Source organism: Merops nubicus, unplaced genomic scaffold (genome assembly GCF_000691845.1).
Source record: "Merops nubicus isolate BGI_N331 unplaced genomic scaffold, ASM69184v1 scaffold14594, whole genome shotgun sequence".
Classification (NCBI taxonomy): domain Eukaryota; kingdom Metazoa; phylum Chordata; class Aves; order Coraciiformes; family Meropidae; genus Merops; species Merops nubicus.
This window is the reverse complement of record NW_008605550.1, coordinates 1-14,884: the sequence shown is the minus strand read 5'-3', so window position 1 is coordinate 14,884 and position 14,884 is coordinate 1. Positions and strand designations below refer to the sequence as shown.

At 41.1% G+C, this 14,884-nt stretch overlaps 1 protein-coding gene across 1 annotated transcript in view; it reads right to left on the bottom strand.

Moving 5' to 3' along the window:
* Positions 1-14,525, bottom strand: part of LOC103772050 (fibulin-1) — a gene marked incomplete at its 5' end in the record, with an annotated part of 33,188 nt that extends 18,663 nt beyond the window's left edge. The window contains 4 exons of the mRNA XM_008939369.1: positions 628-770; positions 12,682-12,805; positions 13,343-13,474; positions 14,406-14,525. Coding sequence (XP_008937617.1) covers positions 628-770; positions 12,682-12,805; positions 13,343-13,474; positions 14,406-14,525 — 519 coding nt within the window. The remainder of the gene's footprint in view (positions 1-627; positions 771-12,681; positions 12,806-13,342; positions 13,475-14,405) is intronic.
* Positions 14,526-14,884: the final 359 nt, after the last annotated feature.

Below are 14,884 nucleotides of genomic sequence, written 5' to 3'. Positions count from 1 at the left end.
CCCCAGTGAAGCTGCTGGAAAATGAATACAAATTCCAAGGAGCAAAAATTAGCTCTTGGAGAAATTTCCCTTTATTCCATATTTTAAAAACAACACTTCTTTTTTTTCATAGGTCAAAACCAGGCAAATCACAGTACTCGATCTTATAGTCAATATAAATCACAGTACTTGATCTTATATTCAATATAAGGTATTTTGGGATTAATGTTTGCATGTAGATAAAGGCTATATCCTTTGAACAAGCTGTCAACAGTGAACACCAGACCATAAACAGATAAGAGAAATATAATTAACACCTCCTTCCTATGGCAAAATCTGCCAAAAAGGGGAGAGAAAAAATATCACGGGGCACAGGGCTATTATGTGAGTAAAGGCAGTAAAAATGAATTCAGACTCAAGATTTCCTTAGACTGGGAAGCTGGATGAGTTAGAGCTCAGAATGACTTTCTTTGCCCCATAAAATTAAATCTCCTGGATAGCAAAGGTTTTAATTAAAGGACTAGTACACTGTAATTTGGAACCGTGCAAACGTTTTACTGCCCCGGTAGCTAGTCTGGCTTAGGGCAAGGATTTCCAGGGGGAGTTTTATATGTTGTAGTCTAATGGAACAAGGAACCAACCACTTACCTTCAGGTCTTGTAAATTCTCTGAAGGTGGGCAGGGAAATGACAGTGTGGGAAATCGTGTGGACTGGATCCAACACACAGTTGACATCATTTGGTCGACAGGACTTAATGCAACGGATGGTATCTGTCTTCTCAAGTCTGACACTGAGAGAAACAACAGAGAGAGAATATCCTCAAAATTACTTTGTGTTTTGCAAACTGGGGAGCTAAAAACTCACGTATAAAAATATGTGTTTATTCTTCACCTCAGAAAACTTTAAGACAAGTGCAGATCATCAGAAGTGCTGGACCACTGAGAAGTGTGGCTTGGCTGAGAGCAGCAGGCAAAACCCCCTCAAACACAGTTCTTCAAGCCAGGAGGAGTGTAGTGTGTAAGATGCCATCCACGTAAAGTCTCTTTCCAAGGACCAAACTGCTAAGCCCAGGTCCTCAGCTGCAGTGCCCTGGCCTGGGCTCACCAGTTTCAGAGGACCCACACTTATCTGCACAAGCCTTTTTGTGACAATCAGGGGGATAAAGCAGAAACAATTGTTTCCATTCTGGAAATCTGGCAGGATATATCTGAAGGGCCAACTCTCCATCACCATCTTCAGTAAGAGCCAGAAAAGCTTCTCTTAAGTCTTTTTATTTTTTTTATACACACAACCTTTTATTTAAACTGAGAAAACACAGAGGAATGAAAACTGAGGGAGGGAAAAAAAAGTTAACCACACTATTTAAAACCTCAAAGATTGAATTCTGAGTTTGGGGAAATGGTAAGGGTCGTTTCATGTTCCATCTCAACCAGCTGCTCATTCGTCCTTGAAAGTCTGTTAAAAGTTAAATGACTTCTTCTCACCCTTGTCTACTAGAGTGAATTTAAAGTCACTTACAGTTCAAGAACTTCACACAATGCCCAGTCTGTGTTCATGAGAGATGAAAGGGCTACGCTGGGACTTACAATGTGACTAAGCCCCACAAATGATCTCAACTTTGACCTGCCCATTTCTTCATATTTCTAAGTGGAAAAAAGAAAAGACTGCAATGTTGGGGGGGGGGGAAGAGAGGGGGGTGTATTAAAAGACTAAAAGAAAAATTCAGTGAGTAAAAGGGAAACAAAAATGGAAGCTTTAGTTTGTCAAGATACCTCTAGAAACAAATGATTCTTGCTCTTTTCAAAATGTGTTACCCAAGTCCACACCTCCAAGCCATCTTTCTTCAGATGTTCAAAGGGACTTTATGGCTCTATTAATAATAAATACATCAGTAACTTCTTGTTATATGCTGCCCACATTTGCTCATCAAAGAAAACAAAGCCAAACACGCTGACATTGTATGAAGCTAAAATAAAGATAAAAGAGAAAACATGAATCAACACTAAGGAAACCATCAGCTTCAAGAGCTGTGAAGGGGCAGAGTCCACAGGGAGGCAATGAGCTGAGTCTGGCTTCTCATTCTCACTCTGCCATTCAGGTTTTGAGACTGGCCAGGAGATACAGAGCAGGAGACACCTTTTACTTCCCACCGTTACCTGGGCACAAAGTTCTGTCATTTCCTAGACAGCTGACAGGTAACAGCACAGGGTTTTCTGCTGAAATGTCTCCTGCTGGTCATTTTAGAACAAAGTAATTCTGGATATATGGACATAATAGCCTGACTTACAAGAATACATTCTATCCCTTTATTTTAAATCTCAGCTGCCAAATTAAGCAAGGAATTCTAGCTAGCTGCCCCCCACATCTGTGAAATAAGGATCAGCTAAGCTACAACCTAGTTCCACTGTATAATATGTATATGTCAAAATAGGTAATAAATAGAATTGGGGCAAAATGTATATAATTTTTGTTATGTATACCCCCTTTTTTTTGCCCTTACTGTGCATAGAAGACTTTAGTTGACATTCACACCTATACAGTCACCCTAACTCATGCTGTGTCTTTCCCCAGAATCCTGCTGAGCTGAGATCACAACAGCTAAGTCACACTGGGTTTACTTCCAACAACATGTTAAAGGTTTTTCTCTAAAACAGGTCTTTATTACTAAGTACTGGTACCAAATATACAGCACCCTAAATTTTCCTAGCTATATATAGGTAATAGAAATTGTAGAAAAAGAAGCATTCTGATGGGAGCATCAGAAGCTTTTTTTTTTCTACCTCTTGGTAACACTTTGTTCTCTCATTGCTTTGGTGGCACATCTTTGTAGACACCTTCTGGAGTAAATTCTTTGACAATTAGGATCTATTTCAAATAGTTTTATTTCCTATTAATGACATGCTTTAATCTCAAAATACTTCTTTTATCCTTACACATCATCTTTGCATTTGATCTTTTAATTAGATTAAATTTAATTTGATCTTGTTGTTCATGCCCTCCTATAGTGGGGACTGTGACTGACAAAAGTTTCTTCCTAAGTACTGAGAAGTTTCTTTATTCAATTCTTTCCTTGAGAAGTTTCTTTATTCAATTCTTTCCTTCAGGTTTCCCCCTGCTTCAATAATTGCATCTTTGGAGCTGGCACCTTCTCAAGGCCTTTTATCATTTAAAAGAGAAAAAAGTTAAGAAACAGCTCAGTTGCTTTGTTTATTTCACAAACAATCCTGAGTATAACCTTTTCTCTCTTCTTTGGAGCCATTTCTTTCCGTATTCTCTGCTGGATTCAATTAGTCAGTTCTTTGGGCCAGCAACTGTGATTTCAGGTTTGTTTGGAAAGAACCATGCAGATAAATGGTGCTGCATAATTACACACATGTTCTGGAAAGTTCTAGCTACACTGCAGCATCCAAGCATCCAACAGAGGAGATGCTGAGCTGTGCTCCTGAATTCCTCACTGGAGGAAATGAATATGGTGTTCTCACACTCATTTCTTTTCTCCCCCAACAAATATATATTAATCCTTGCAAAAATGAAGTTTATTTTTGAATATGTATCCTACTTAATTATGGCCTCATAATGAACTGGGAGCCAGAGGGCATTTATGTACAAGCATCTTCTGTGGTGCTAAGAAACCCCATTAGCTCCAGCAGCACAGGCTTGTGCTTTCCATACCCAAAGCTGGGACTCTATCCCCACTGGCAACTTCTGGCAGCTTTATAAGTATGTGTCAACAGACTTATTAAGCATTGGCATTCCTTGTGAGACTTGAACTCCTGTCAGCCAGCTGGGATGAACTTTGCCTGAGGGAGCATGTAATACTCTGGCAGAGTGCTGCAATCATGCCCCAGTCTAGTCCTTGGCTGATGAGCAGCCTGGAAAGCCTGCAGCTCACAGCTAATAGAGCAATTCCTTCTCTTCAGGAGGCTGAGGCTTGTGATCTGGGTTTAGAAGGCTCCCAACTTCTAACCTTGGACCTTGCCTGTGCTCTATTTTATGTAGTGATGCATTTTTTACTGTGTGTTTTCACATGGATTATTCCTCATTCATCTATGGACTGACTATTCTGCCCATGGGCAGCAAAGACACCCGAGCCCAGCGTGGTGTGAAAGAACATCCACTTTCAGATCACACCTCTGGGACTGAGCTTTTAATATTTGCCAATACAAGGGCTGAAGGGTGAAATTAATTCTTTTCCAGCTCACTAAACAAAAGAATTCCAAAGGAATTCCAGTTGTATTGTCCACATTGCTTTTGACTGTACAGAAGTAAGGCAAGAAAGTTGTGAAAGTAAAGAAGAAAGATTTGAATATGGGAATCCTGACTAACTTTTCAAGGCTGCTAGGGTTTAGTTGGGTTATATTTGGTGTTGGTGGTGGGTAAAGTCTTTACAGTTAAAAATTTATCAGCTTTGATGTGGAAGCTGGAGAGACAAAAATGTTATGATGCCAATTAAGTCTCTTTTCCAGATGTTCCTGTAGACACATCTCAGGATCCAGCTTGTAAACTACCAAGGAGCTCTCTGCTCCTAGCTGAATGCTGTTAGGAAGTTGATTCTTGTTTTCCCATCATTAGTTTCTCAATTGAGTGGAAATTCTGCAGAAAGGAAGATGAAAAATCTCTAAAATAAATGTTCTTTAGAGAAGATTCTCTTTTGTACCATCCTTAAAAGCTAGAACTGGGATCTGTACCTGGTGGAAATCAGCACGAGCTTACACAGCAATGATAACTAGAGCAGCTTGAGAACCTGGCTCTGTACTTCCAGAGCCACTGTGGTACCTCTGAGGTCCTAGGGGCCCAAGTCACACCCTTTTAACTGATTTTCAGAAAATGCACAGCGTTTCCCCTTGAAGTGATGAAATGCTCTAAAGATGTCTCAAATGATCTACCTGTTTTGTTTCAAAACTTTAGACCTGAACATAGGCAGCTCTGCATCACCAAATGAGACCAAGCCCACTACTCTGTGAAGTAAATCAATAGTTTTTGAAGAAATCCCTAGTTTTTAATCTTTGGTATATTAAGTAATAAGCTCTTGGACACCAATTTTTGCTTTTTATCATGATGCAGGGCACACATAAGATCTCCCCAAATTGAGGGTTTCAGTGATAGGGGGAAATGGAGAACAGTCATGATGATGGTAAATAAAATGCAAGTGCAGCATGCAACAGATGAACTAAAACTTTATTAAAACTGGGAAAAAAAAAAGAGTTACTCTTAGAAAAGAAAAAGCAGCCAATGATGCCTGTGAGTTAGGGCTCAAAGCTGTGCAGAGACAAAGATAAAAAGTTTGGCAATAAACGTGCTGAGAGTTCCCCGGCGGGAAAGCTGCATTTGAATGGTCAGAAGAAGGTCTCTGGGCTCTGAGATTTCCCGCTGCATGACCACAAGGCCACTGTGGTTGTTGACTTTTTTGGTGGTGAAAAACCCCTCCTGGTTCCCGCTGGTGATGGACAGCAGAATTTTATCCCCAGGGACAGCATTGGAAGGGCCCATGCGGAAAATGTCGGTGGGTACTTGGATGTTGGTGGGAAAAGAGAGGTGATAGTAGGTTATTCTCAGAGGCAGGCTCTGGCACTCCTTATTCTCATTACAAGGCAAGCGCTCACAGCGACTGCAAGAAAAGTGAGAAGACAAGAGAAAGAGGGAGATTAGTGTCCATTTAGCAAGCGTGACAGGAGAGCAAGGGCAGGGGGGGTGGGAGAAGATCTCCTGACCTACAGACCGTATCCACGCTTCAGCCTGGCCCCTTCAAGTCACATTGCCAATGGGCATTTATTAAACAAGGATGGACTTGTCTGAGGTTGGTGCTTTTGGAGAAGTGGTGCCACTTTCAGAAGTGTTGCCCTTTCTTTGCCTGCATGGATGGATTGAGTCTGGCACCTCAGAGTTTACTTCCATTTAGATCAGCTAAGCTCTTCCTAAGGAGAATACTGCCTCCCACCCCAGCCCCCAAGACTTATTCTTCTCTTGATTTAACATATCAAATAAACCAAGTGATCCTGAGCAGTCAGTGAGTTGACTGTGTCCTACTTGGGATGTCTGGCTAGATTTTAAGACTGAGCAAAGTATTCTGAAAACCACAAAGATACTGCACTAGGTATGTTCATCACCTGATGCACACAGAGGAATGTAAGACTTATTTCCCACACTGCCTGCATGTTAAGGTTTATTTCCTTTGAAGACAAACTTCTTGCTCCTCATGCAGCACAGTATTTCTCTGTGCTACCAGAAGACCCAACCTGAGTCATTCTAAGTACAAGATCCATTGGCCTGATGTCTCCAGCATGTGCCCTATACATTCAGCCCACTCTTGGGCAGCCTTGAGTCACAGGAATGATGCTGGTGAGAGAGAAAGTTGCCCTCTGCTATCTCCTTCCCTTGTCACTATTTCAGTGAAAAATCCAAAGAACTAGGAAGAGATCAAGCTGAAAGTGAACAATGAACATCAGCACTAGAAATCATGATCTGCACAGAGGGAACCATCTCATCCCTTTCTGTTACAAGGAAAAGTGAAAATTCTCCAGTAAAATATATCACAGGAAGGTGAAGTCATTGAAGTCATTGCTTATAAAGAATGTTGTAGTTTCCCAGCACATTAATGAAGCATTAATGGCATGTCACAATACCTGGTGGGTTTGAGAAGTGTTTAAACAATTGCATACAAGGAAAGTTTCTATCCATTTCAGATTAAAGATATGCCCAAATCACCACATTCAGGTCAGTATCTGAACATCCTCTCAGACAGGTGTGTGGAAGAGGCAGGCATGGCAACCTCAGCTGGATGTTGACTTCACAAAATTTGGGGATAATTTGGTTATCTGCAGACTTGCCTCGTGCACAACTCTGAATCAATCAAATCATGTGCAAGAGTCTCTCCAGTTTCAGCCCACAGGCTGAGGTTCTGCAGTCTGAACTATTTATGGAAGGCTCCAGCATGAAAGCATGGTTTCCTTCTTACTACCTCAAGGAAACCTGAGTGCCTATTTCATTTATTTTATTTGAACACATGAAATGGAGCTCCTGTTAGGAGTATCTAATATCAACAGAGCTGTGGCTCATAAGCAAGCTCACAGTGACCTGAACTCGAGGAACTTCCCAAAACAAAAGCAAAACAAGCATTTTCAAAGAGAGCAGCTCAAATCACCCTCAGTTCTTCAGTTCATGTGCTCTGTGTTTTAATACTGCTTGTAAATGAAAGCACAAAGCAATTCTTTGAAGACTTAGATGCATTCTTAATTGTATTCACGTGTCTAAAGAGCACGCACAAGTCTTCACAGGATGGGCAGCTAATTAGGTGTGGGTGCTCTTAGAATGTTTTCAGGTATGGGGAGTTCTGCATTCTTTTCTGAAATGTCATCAATAACTCCACTAAAGAGAATTACTTGGTTTTATCAAAATGATGAGGCTACTTGGTTTTGCTGAAATCATGAAGCAAGTCAAGACAATTAATTTCTTAGCTGGAAATGATTTCTTCATGTAAATCTTTTTGGAAGCATGCACATACTCATGAGCACTTACATGCTCATAAAGATACTCATTTATTTTTCTCTGAACGTAAAATACATTTTATCCTAATAGCCAGAATTTTTTATGAGAACAAAACCACCAAAGCTCCAGCTTCCTAGATTTGAAAAAGGCCATCTTGCTGATTCAGAAAGTTATTTGTAGAGACAGATGTGCCTGCAGCTACGAGCTAGAATTATTCAAAATTCTTCATCTTTTATCTTATTCTTTGGTGGTGCACACCACGCAGCACACACCACTATGGGTTTAGTTAATGTGCACTAATTATTCCATCAAATAACCACAAAGGAGAGATAGCAAATATTATTCCTTTCAAGAACCTGAGTTCATTCTGGGGTCAGGCACCACAAAGACAACAAGCAATGAGAAGTGTATTCTCTAGACCTTATTTAAATGCTTCCCTCCAGTGGGCAGATCACTGCAGGGTGGGGGAACCCAACACTCTGCTGCTAGTGAGGAAGCAGCTCCAGGCTCCAGGAGCTGCTCCAGCTCTGTGGCATCCCAGGATGGACAAGGTGGCCACACAGCCATCATGCCCTGCCAACCACACCGTGTCACTGTGGGGGCTGAGGAGGCACCAAGATGCCACCAGAGAAACCCAACCCAGAGCCCAAGTGAAACTTGCACCCCTTTGCAGTGAGGCAGCTTTGAATGCAGCTTTGCAAACCTCTGCAATTAGGTGTGTGGGCTAGAAAAAGAAGCATATAATGCTGCTGAATGCTTCTTCCTGAATTTGTTCTGGCTTACTTTAGCTCACTTCCTACTCTGTTCTCTCAGGTTTATTTATGTGGCTGGAACACTGGTTTCAAAGAATTACTTATTGTTTGAATTTCAGGTACCAAACACTGTTTACTCATACAGGAAAACAAAACTACCAAGACTATTGAGATTCTATTTTAAATAATGAACACATTTCCTAAGAGAGAAGTGAGGAGAAAATGCTTCTTCCTGAATTTGTTCTGGCTTACTTTAGCTCACTTCCTGCTCTGTTCTCTCAGGTTTATGTGGCTGGAACACTGGTTTCAAAGAATTACTTATTGTTTGAATTTCAGGTACCAAACACTGTTTACTCATACAGGAAAATAAAACTACCAAGACTATTGAGATTCTATTTTAAATAATGAACACAACATTTCCTAAGAGAGACATGAGGAGAAAATATTTTTTGCCTTCCCTCCAATTTCTGAGACTGGTTTTCAGGTGCTAGAGGCAATCTATTCCATTGTGCCCAAAGGACTTGAGTGGTGTATGGAGTGCAATTCCTCATGCCTTCAACTGAAAAGGACTTTTTAGCAGGATTTATGGCTTTGCAATTTACTTCATTCAGGGGAACCACCTCAACACACTGAATGACTAACCAAGTATTATTACTAAACTACACCACACGTCTCTGAAACTTGAAATTGTGGATTTCCAGAGCTGTAACAATCTTATGGCCCTCCTAGAATATACTCCACTACAAAGGCACCTACTCATGCTATCATTAGGGTGTATTTCTTTACAGCAGGTTGCACCACACCTTGAAGTCCAGATGAGCAACAGGCCTGGTTCTATCACCACATTTTGGATCTTTACCTTTCTATTAACAGAGCAGCTGTGTAGGGGAGGTGGGTTTTGTCTTAAGCAGGCCAGTAGCTTTGCACAGCCATCCCAAATTATTCCTTGCTCTGATGATCTTCACATAACTCTGGCATCAATCATGCTTAACCATAAGCTCCTGACTCCTGTAGTCTCTCTTTCCCCCTTGTCTCTGAAGTGTTTTACATCTCAAGTGTCTCCCAAATGCATTCTCCTCACCTAGTCAGACCTTCAGATCCTTCCCTCCCTCCTCCTGAGTACACCTTTCCTTCTTACCAAGTCAGCTCTTCTCTCACCTGTGCTAGAAACAGCTTCTTATCCACGGAGCCTGGGTGGTCTTTGAAAGCACCAAACAAGTCTGGCAGCACCTGGGCCAGGACAGATAGGAGCTGACATTTTGGGGAAGACTGGGCTTTATATGTGGGAGCAGGCTCAGCCAGTGTGTAAAGCACAAAATACACATTTTAGATTGCTTTAAAGAGCATGCAAGAAGCTCAACTTCTGCCAGATCAGAACTGTTTGTTGTTACAAAAAAAACAACCAACCAAAACTCTCTAGTGACAGAAAGAATTAAATCACTTTGAGGAAGATGCTCAAGCACAAAGACAGACTGCCACTGAGGCTATGAAATCCTTATCATTCAAGGATTTAATTCTCAGAAATACTCCAGGTAGACCTGACTCTGTTTTGGGATACATTGTGGGTTAAGATTACCCACCAGGGTCCTCATTTCCTAAGGTTTCTGATAAAAGGCTAAATGCAATTTCACAAAGTTTGTCATTTCAGACGTTTAAGAGGTTCTTGATAAAGGACCTTAATAACACACAGGCATGTCTAGAGAATAAAAATATTTCCCAATCTGGCTCAAGACATTTCTGACACGCTGCCAGAATCCCTTCTTTATCTTTTCTACTCTATTTCTTGGCTTAAATATTACAAATGTTAGACTTCAGTGTCATGTCAAGAGAATTTGTTATGCAATTTGGAAACAAAAAGTGTTTGGCAATGCAGTACAGCAAGTTAGCTCCTATGTGAGTAAGAGTAGATCTTAATTATCCTTGGAAAAATACCAAGCCTATAGGCAGATAAAGGGGATGGGGGGGAAGAAAAAAAAACTTACATAATATTATCAAAAGAGATAAAACCTTCAATAAAATTGTTACCATTAAGGATTGGATCATGCCAGGCACCTTGCTGGTCTTTCAGGAAGGTGACACAGGCTGTTTTCTCCTGGAGCTCAGAGTATCTAGACAGCATCCTGAGCTTTCAGCCTGTAGCATGGGATGATCCTGAGATTTCTTCCTCTGATTACAACCATCCACAACAGCCACCATGCAACAATCTCTGCTTTAAAGATAAGGAAGCTTCTGCATTACTGTTACTTGTACATAAGGATTTTAAGGAAAAATAAGAATGAACAAACTTGGATTTGCAGCACTGAGGCCTTTTAAATTCTAGTTGTTCCAATGAATATATTGGAGAATAGGGTAAAAAAATCCCATGAGGTGCCAACTTGATGGGAATGGGAAAAGAATTGCTTCCTTAGCATGTGCCAAGTTGGTGAAACTAGAATGTGGTTTGAATAAAAAGGAGAGGAAAGTGGTATCTGTAGTAGATAAAATATTATGAGAAGCCAACTATTTTGATTTTAAAATCCTGGCAGGAGTTTGGTTGAAAAAGTGATTTAATGTCAGGATGATGCAAACACTAATGAAGACATGGTAGCTACCATGTTGGGCTATATGTGCCAGAAATAAATGATTCAAGAGTATGTCAACTAGTTTGGATGTTAAAAGGATGCTAAAGAGCTGTCTTATCAATGGGCACAAGGTAACCCAACACAAACTCTGCTTCTGGCATGTTGGTGTGATGCTTGTGTCCTGGCTAAGTATGAAAGCATCTACCTCCTCATGGAACTTCTGGACTTCTTTCAGTGAAGATAATGAACTCACATTTTCAACAAATTTATTAACTGTGTCTCTAGCTGTTGAGAGGGAAAATAATAAATCCAACAAGACAGTAACTCGAGGAATTAAAATAATTAGAACTTCACTGAGCAGCTACAGGATTTGTGTCTGACTCACAGGCTAATTATAGCCCTAGCACATCAGAAGAATCTCTCCCTAGGAGTCTGTTTGAGTTAGACAGAGCAAGCCATCACAGGGCCCCAACAACCCAGACACAGAGGAACAATTCAGACAGTCTACTGCTTCCCCAAAGGATCTCTTACACCTCAAATAGCTATTCATTTCAACACATGCATAAAGATATAAATAAGAAAGAAGATTAAGTGGAACGTGTGGGTACGATGCATGTTTTATAAACTGAACTTTGCAACTCAGGTATCTCCATAAAAGTAGAAATCTGAGAATTCTGCTTAGTGGCCCACGTGGGGCTTTTTTTAAATTAGAAAACAAATGAACCTGTGCTATTGCAAATAGAGGGAACACCTGAATCACAAGGCACTGCTTGTTTATTGATGTGACAAATAGAGTTTAAAATTTAATTACTACTGACCCTTCTCAGAACACAAGCACACTTTATAAATACCTCCTTTTGTACCATGGATTCCTTCTACAGCATTCTGATCAAATGCCTCTGCTGTGCCACTTAGATGCCATTTCACAGATTAAGGTTTAAACTGAAAAGAATTCCCACAAAGTCCCTCTGATGAAGAGGAGTATTAGCTTCACTTTCCAGAGGAAGCACAGAGTACTCAATTTGATCTAAAATATGGTGGGCATGTGAACACTGACTGTAAGAAGCAATAGCAGGCTGATGATAGAGGTTTTATCAGCTTTCCTCCCTTGCTGGTGGAGCATACACTTACCTGGGTATGAGACACATGGAGGGGACCACAGAGCAGCCTTTGGAAGAACTGCTGGAGGACAGGGTGGCCATGAAGCCACAGTGTGGGAGGAGAAGAGATCATCAGCCATGAGTGCTGAAAATTCTGCAACAGCTTCTCCACTCCACTAGCACCATTTGGTGGGTATGAATGAGCTGCCAGCTGTCCCTCTTCCCAAAGCTGCCTCACATTTCCAACACCAGAATGCAGAGACATTCCCTGAGCTAGGTTCAGACACAAATATGAGCAGCAGCAGCTAAGGTAACACCCTTGCTGGGATTTCCAGCTTTTTTTCCAAGAGGTGAAATGGCACTAAAATCAAGGCACTCCTGAAATTCTTTGCAAAAGCACTGGCAAGGATTCAGAGAGGGAGCTAAAAAGAACTCTTTCACTGGAGTGCAATATGAAGGAAAAAAAACTATGTGTGAAAGGAAATAAAATCAGAATTCTGAAGCTGAATGTAACCCTCCTAACAGGTTGCCTACAAGGCAGCCAGAGAACATCTGCTGATGGCTCTAGACAACATGCTGATGCAAACACTGACACGTGGCATTTTTTAAGGGAATATGTTTTCCTTAAACTGAAACAGGAGCATGAGAAAGGGACCAGACCTGTGTGTGCAAAACACAGGGTAGGCCTACCCACAAAAAGATGTGTTTGCCAGAGCCTGTTACGCCTTCGGTCAGCAGTGACATGACAGAGAGGACACCAGGTCCCCAAAAATCTGTTCAAGCTTGAAAAAAAAAGTACTTACGTGTCCCCTGACTTGCGGTAGTTCTCTGGGCACTCCAGAGAGAGGCAACGAAAGCCCCCCTGGATGTTAAAGCAGGTCTCATTGAAGGAGCAGTTGTGGCTTTCTGCAACACACTCGTCGATATCTGCCAAATGGGAGAAGGTGAGTGGGTTAAACACACCCCTTTCCTCTGCTCAGATGTGCCAGATGATGAAAACATCATGGGAGGTGTTACAGAACACGGGGTGCAATTAAATTGTTACAGGACTGGCAGGGGACAGCCAGAGAACAACAAAGAAACTTAACCCAAACAGGCAAGGATGGGAAAAGGAAGAGCAGCAGTGCCACTAAGTGGACAAGACCTAAATATTGGGGGAAATGTTTACAGCATAGTTCTTTTTAATGGCTAAACTAACCCACACCCTTTCACAGAGGGAGTTTTCACCTTCAGAATTTTTAATAAAATGATTTAATGCTATAAAAAGTATTCTTTACTGCATTCTGTAGTTTGTAAGGGAAATTTCTGGTATGTTTATTATAAAACACTGGTTTCTTCAGATTTCAATCTGATGCTTACTGCTTTACCTAGAATGTCATAGGAAAGGGATTTTATTAAACCTCAAAACTTGCTAGAACTTTTCAGAAGTCCACAGTTAGATGTCCCTGCAGAAACTGAACTCACCTTGGCAGTTGCGTGCATTGGGTGCCAGCCTGTAACCAGTGGAGGGACAAGTACACTGAAAGCTCCCAGGAATATTGATACACCGAAAGGAACAGATATGCCCTCCAGTAGGCAAAGCACATTCATCAATATCTGCAGGAAGAAATCACCACTAATTTACTCTGGGATCAAAACACTGATCCAAGTGCACCTACGTGGGGCTGCCGCCGCCAGCTTCAAACACAATTATTGTTGAAATAATTCATATTTCATTGCTAAGCAATGAATAAAGATCATCAGATAGGTGTGGCTCTGGTCAATAAAGGTTGTCAGGAATAAATAGAGGTGTGTAAAAAATGAAAAGCAATACAAAGGCCCATCAAAGTATATGGATAAGAGCAAGCACTTTACAGTGACATGTATTGTACTACTTCTGTAGTACTTCTATGAAGCACTACAAGGAAGGGAGGGAAGGAGAGGAATAATTTTATCCTTGTTCTTACAAAAAAAAACCCCAAAACCATTGACATGACGTGTTCTGACCAAGGTCTTACTGAAGTCCTGGAGACCCAAGTCCAAATTCAGGGTCCTGTCCACGAGTTCACACCCACATCTTCCTTGTGTTTGAGGAGAACCTACCTGCACATTACTTCAGAACCAACCACATATAGAGGATATATAAAATACTATCTAGTAATACAGATTATATATGTAACATATATATGTTACTATAGTAATATTACCACAACTTAAAATTATATTATATTATGTATAGTGACTAGTCTAGAAGACTAGAAATTCTGTTAATTCCTCAGGGAAAAATAAATCTCTGGTAATTTACAGAACTACCTCAAGCTACAATTCAGTGTAAACACCACAGTGGGTACCACACAAGCACAGATACTTCTGGGCTGGGACATGGGTGGGAGACCTTCATTAAATACAGCTTCATAGTTTCTCACAAAAATCCCAAAGAGAATAAAATGCTAAAATGAAGCAGCTACAGGTACACGGACTGGTTTGTTGTTAAGGTGAGAGTATGAGATGTCCCCTCATGCTCTGTCTGGAAGATGCTCCTGGTTACCTTCACATGAAATCCCATCGATGTCGCTGAGCTGAAAGCCACGGCGGCAGTAGCACTGGTAGGAGCCATACACGTTGGCACACTCTTGGCTACAGGGGCTGCTCTCACACTCATTTAAATCTGAAATGCAAAATTATAGATAGCTGAAGCCCAAATTTCTCTCTGGATTTGTCAGTCTTGTTACATGGCTAAGACAAAAGTTTGGAGGACAATTTTTGCATTGAGGAAGGATGGTGCTTATGTCACTGAACAGGCTGGAAATAAGGGTCTTTGGGTGTATGATGTGCAACAGGGTCTGCCAGAATAGGTTAATTTGCACTCTGCTGTTTTTTGCCACTGTCCTCCAAAGTCTGGGACTTGGAAGGTTGCATTTTTCTAACTGGATAACATTCCTGTAATCAGGGAGACCACACTGGGTTGATTTTTCATCCCAGTGCAGTCTGACCAGCTAAAATCAAACAGAAACAGCTAAACAACAA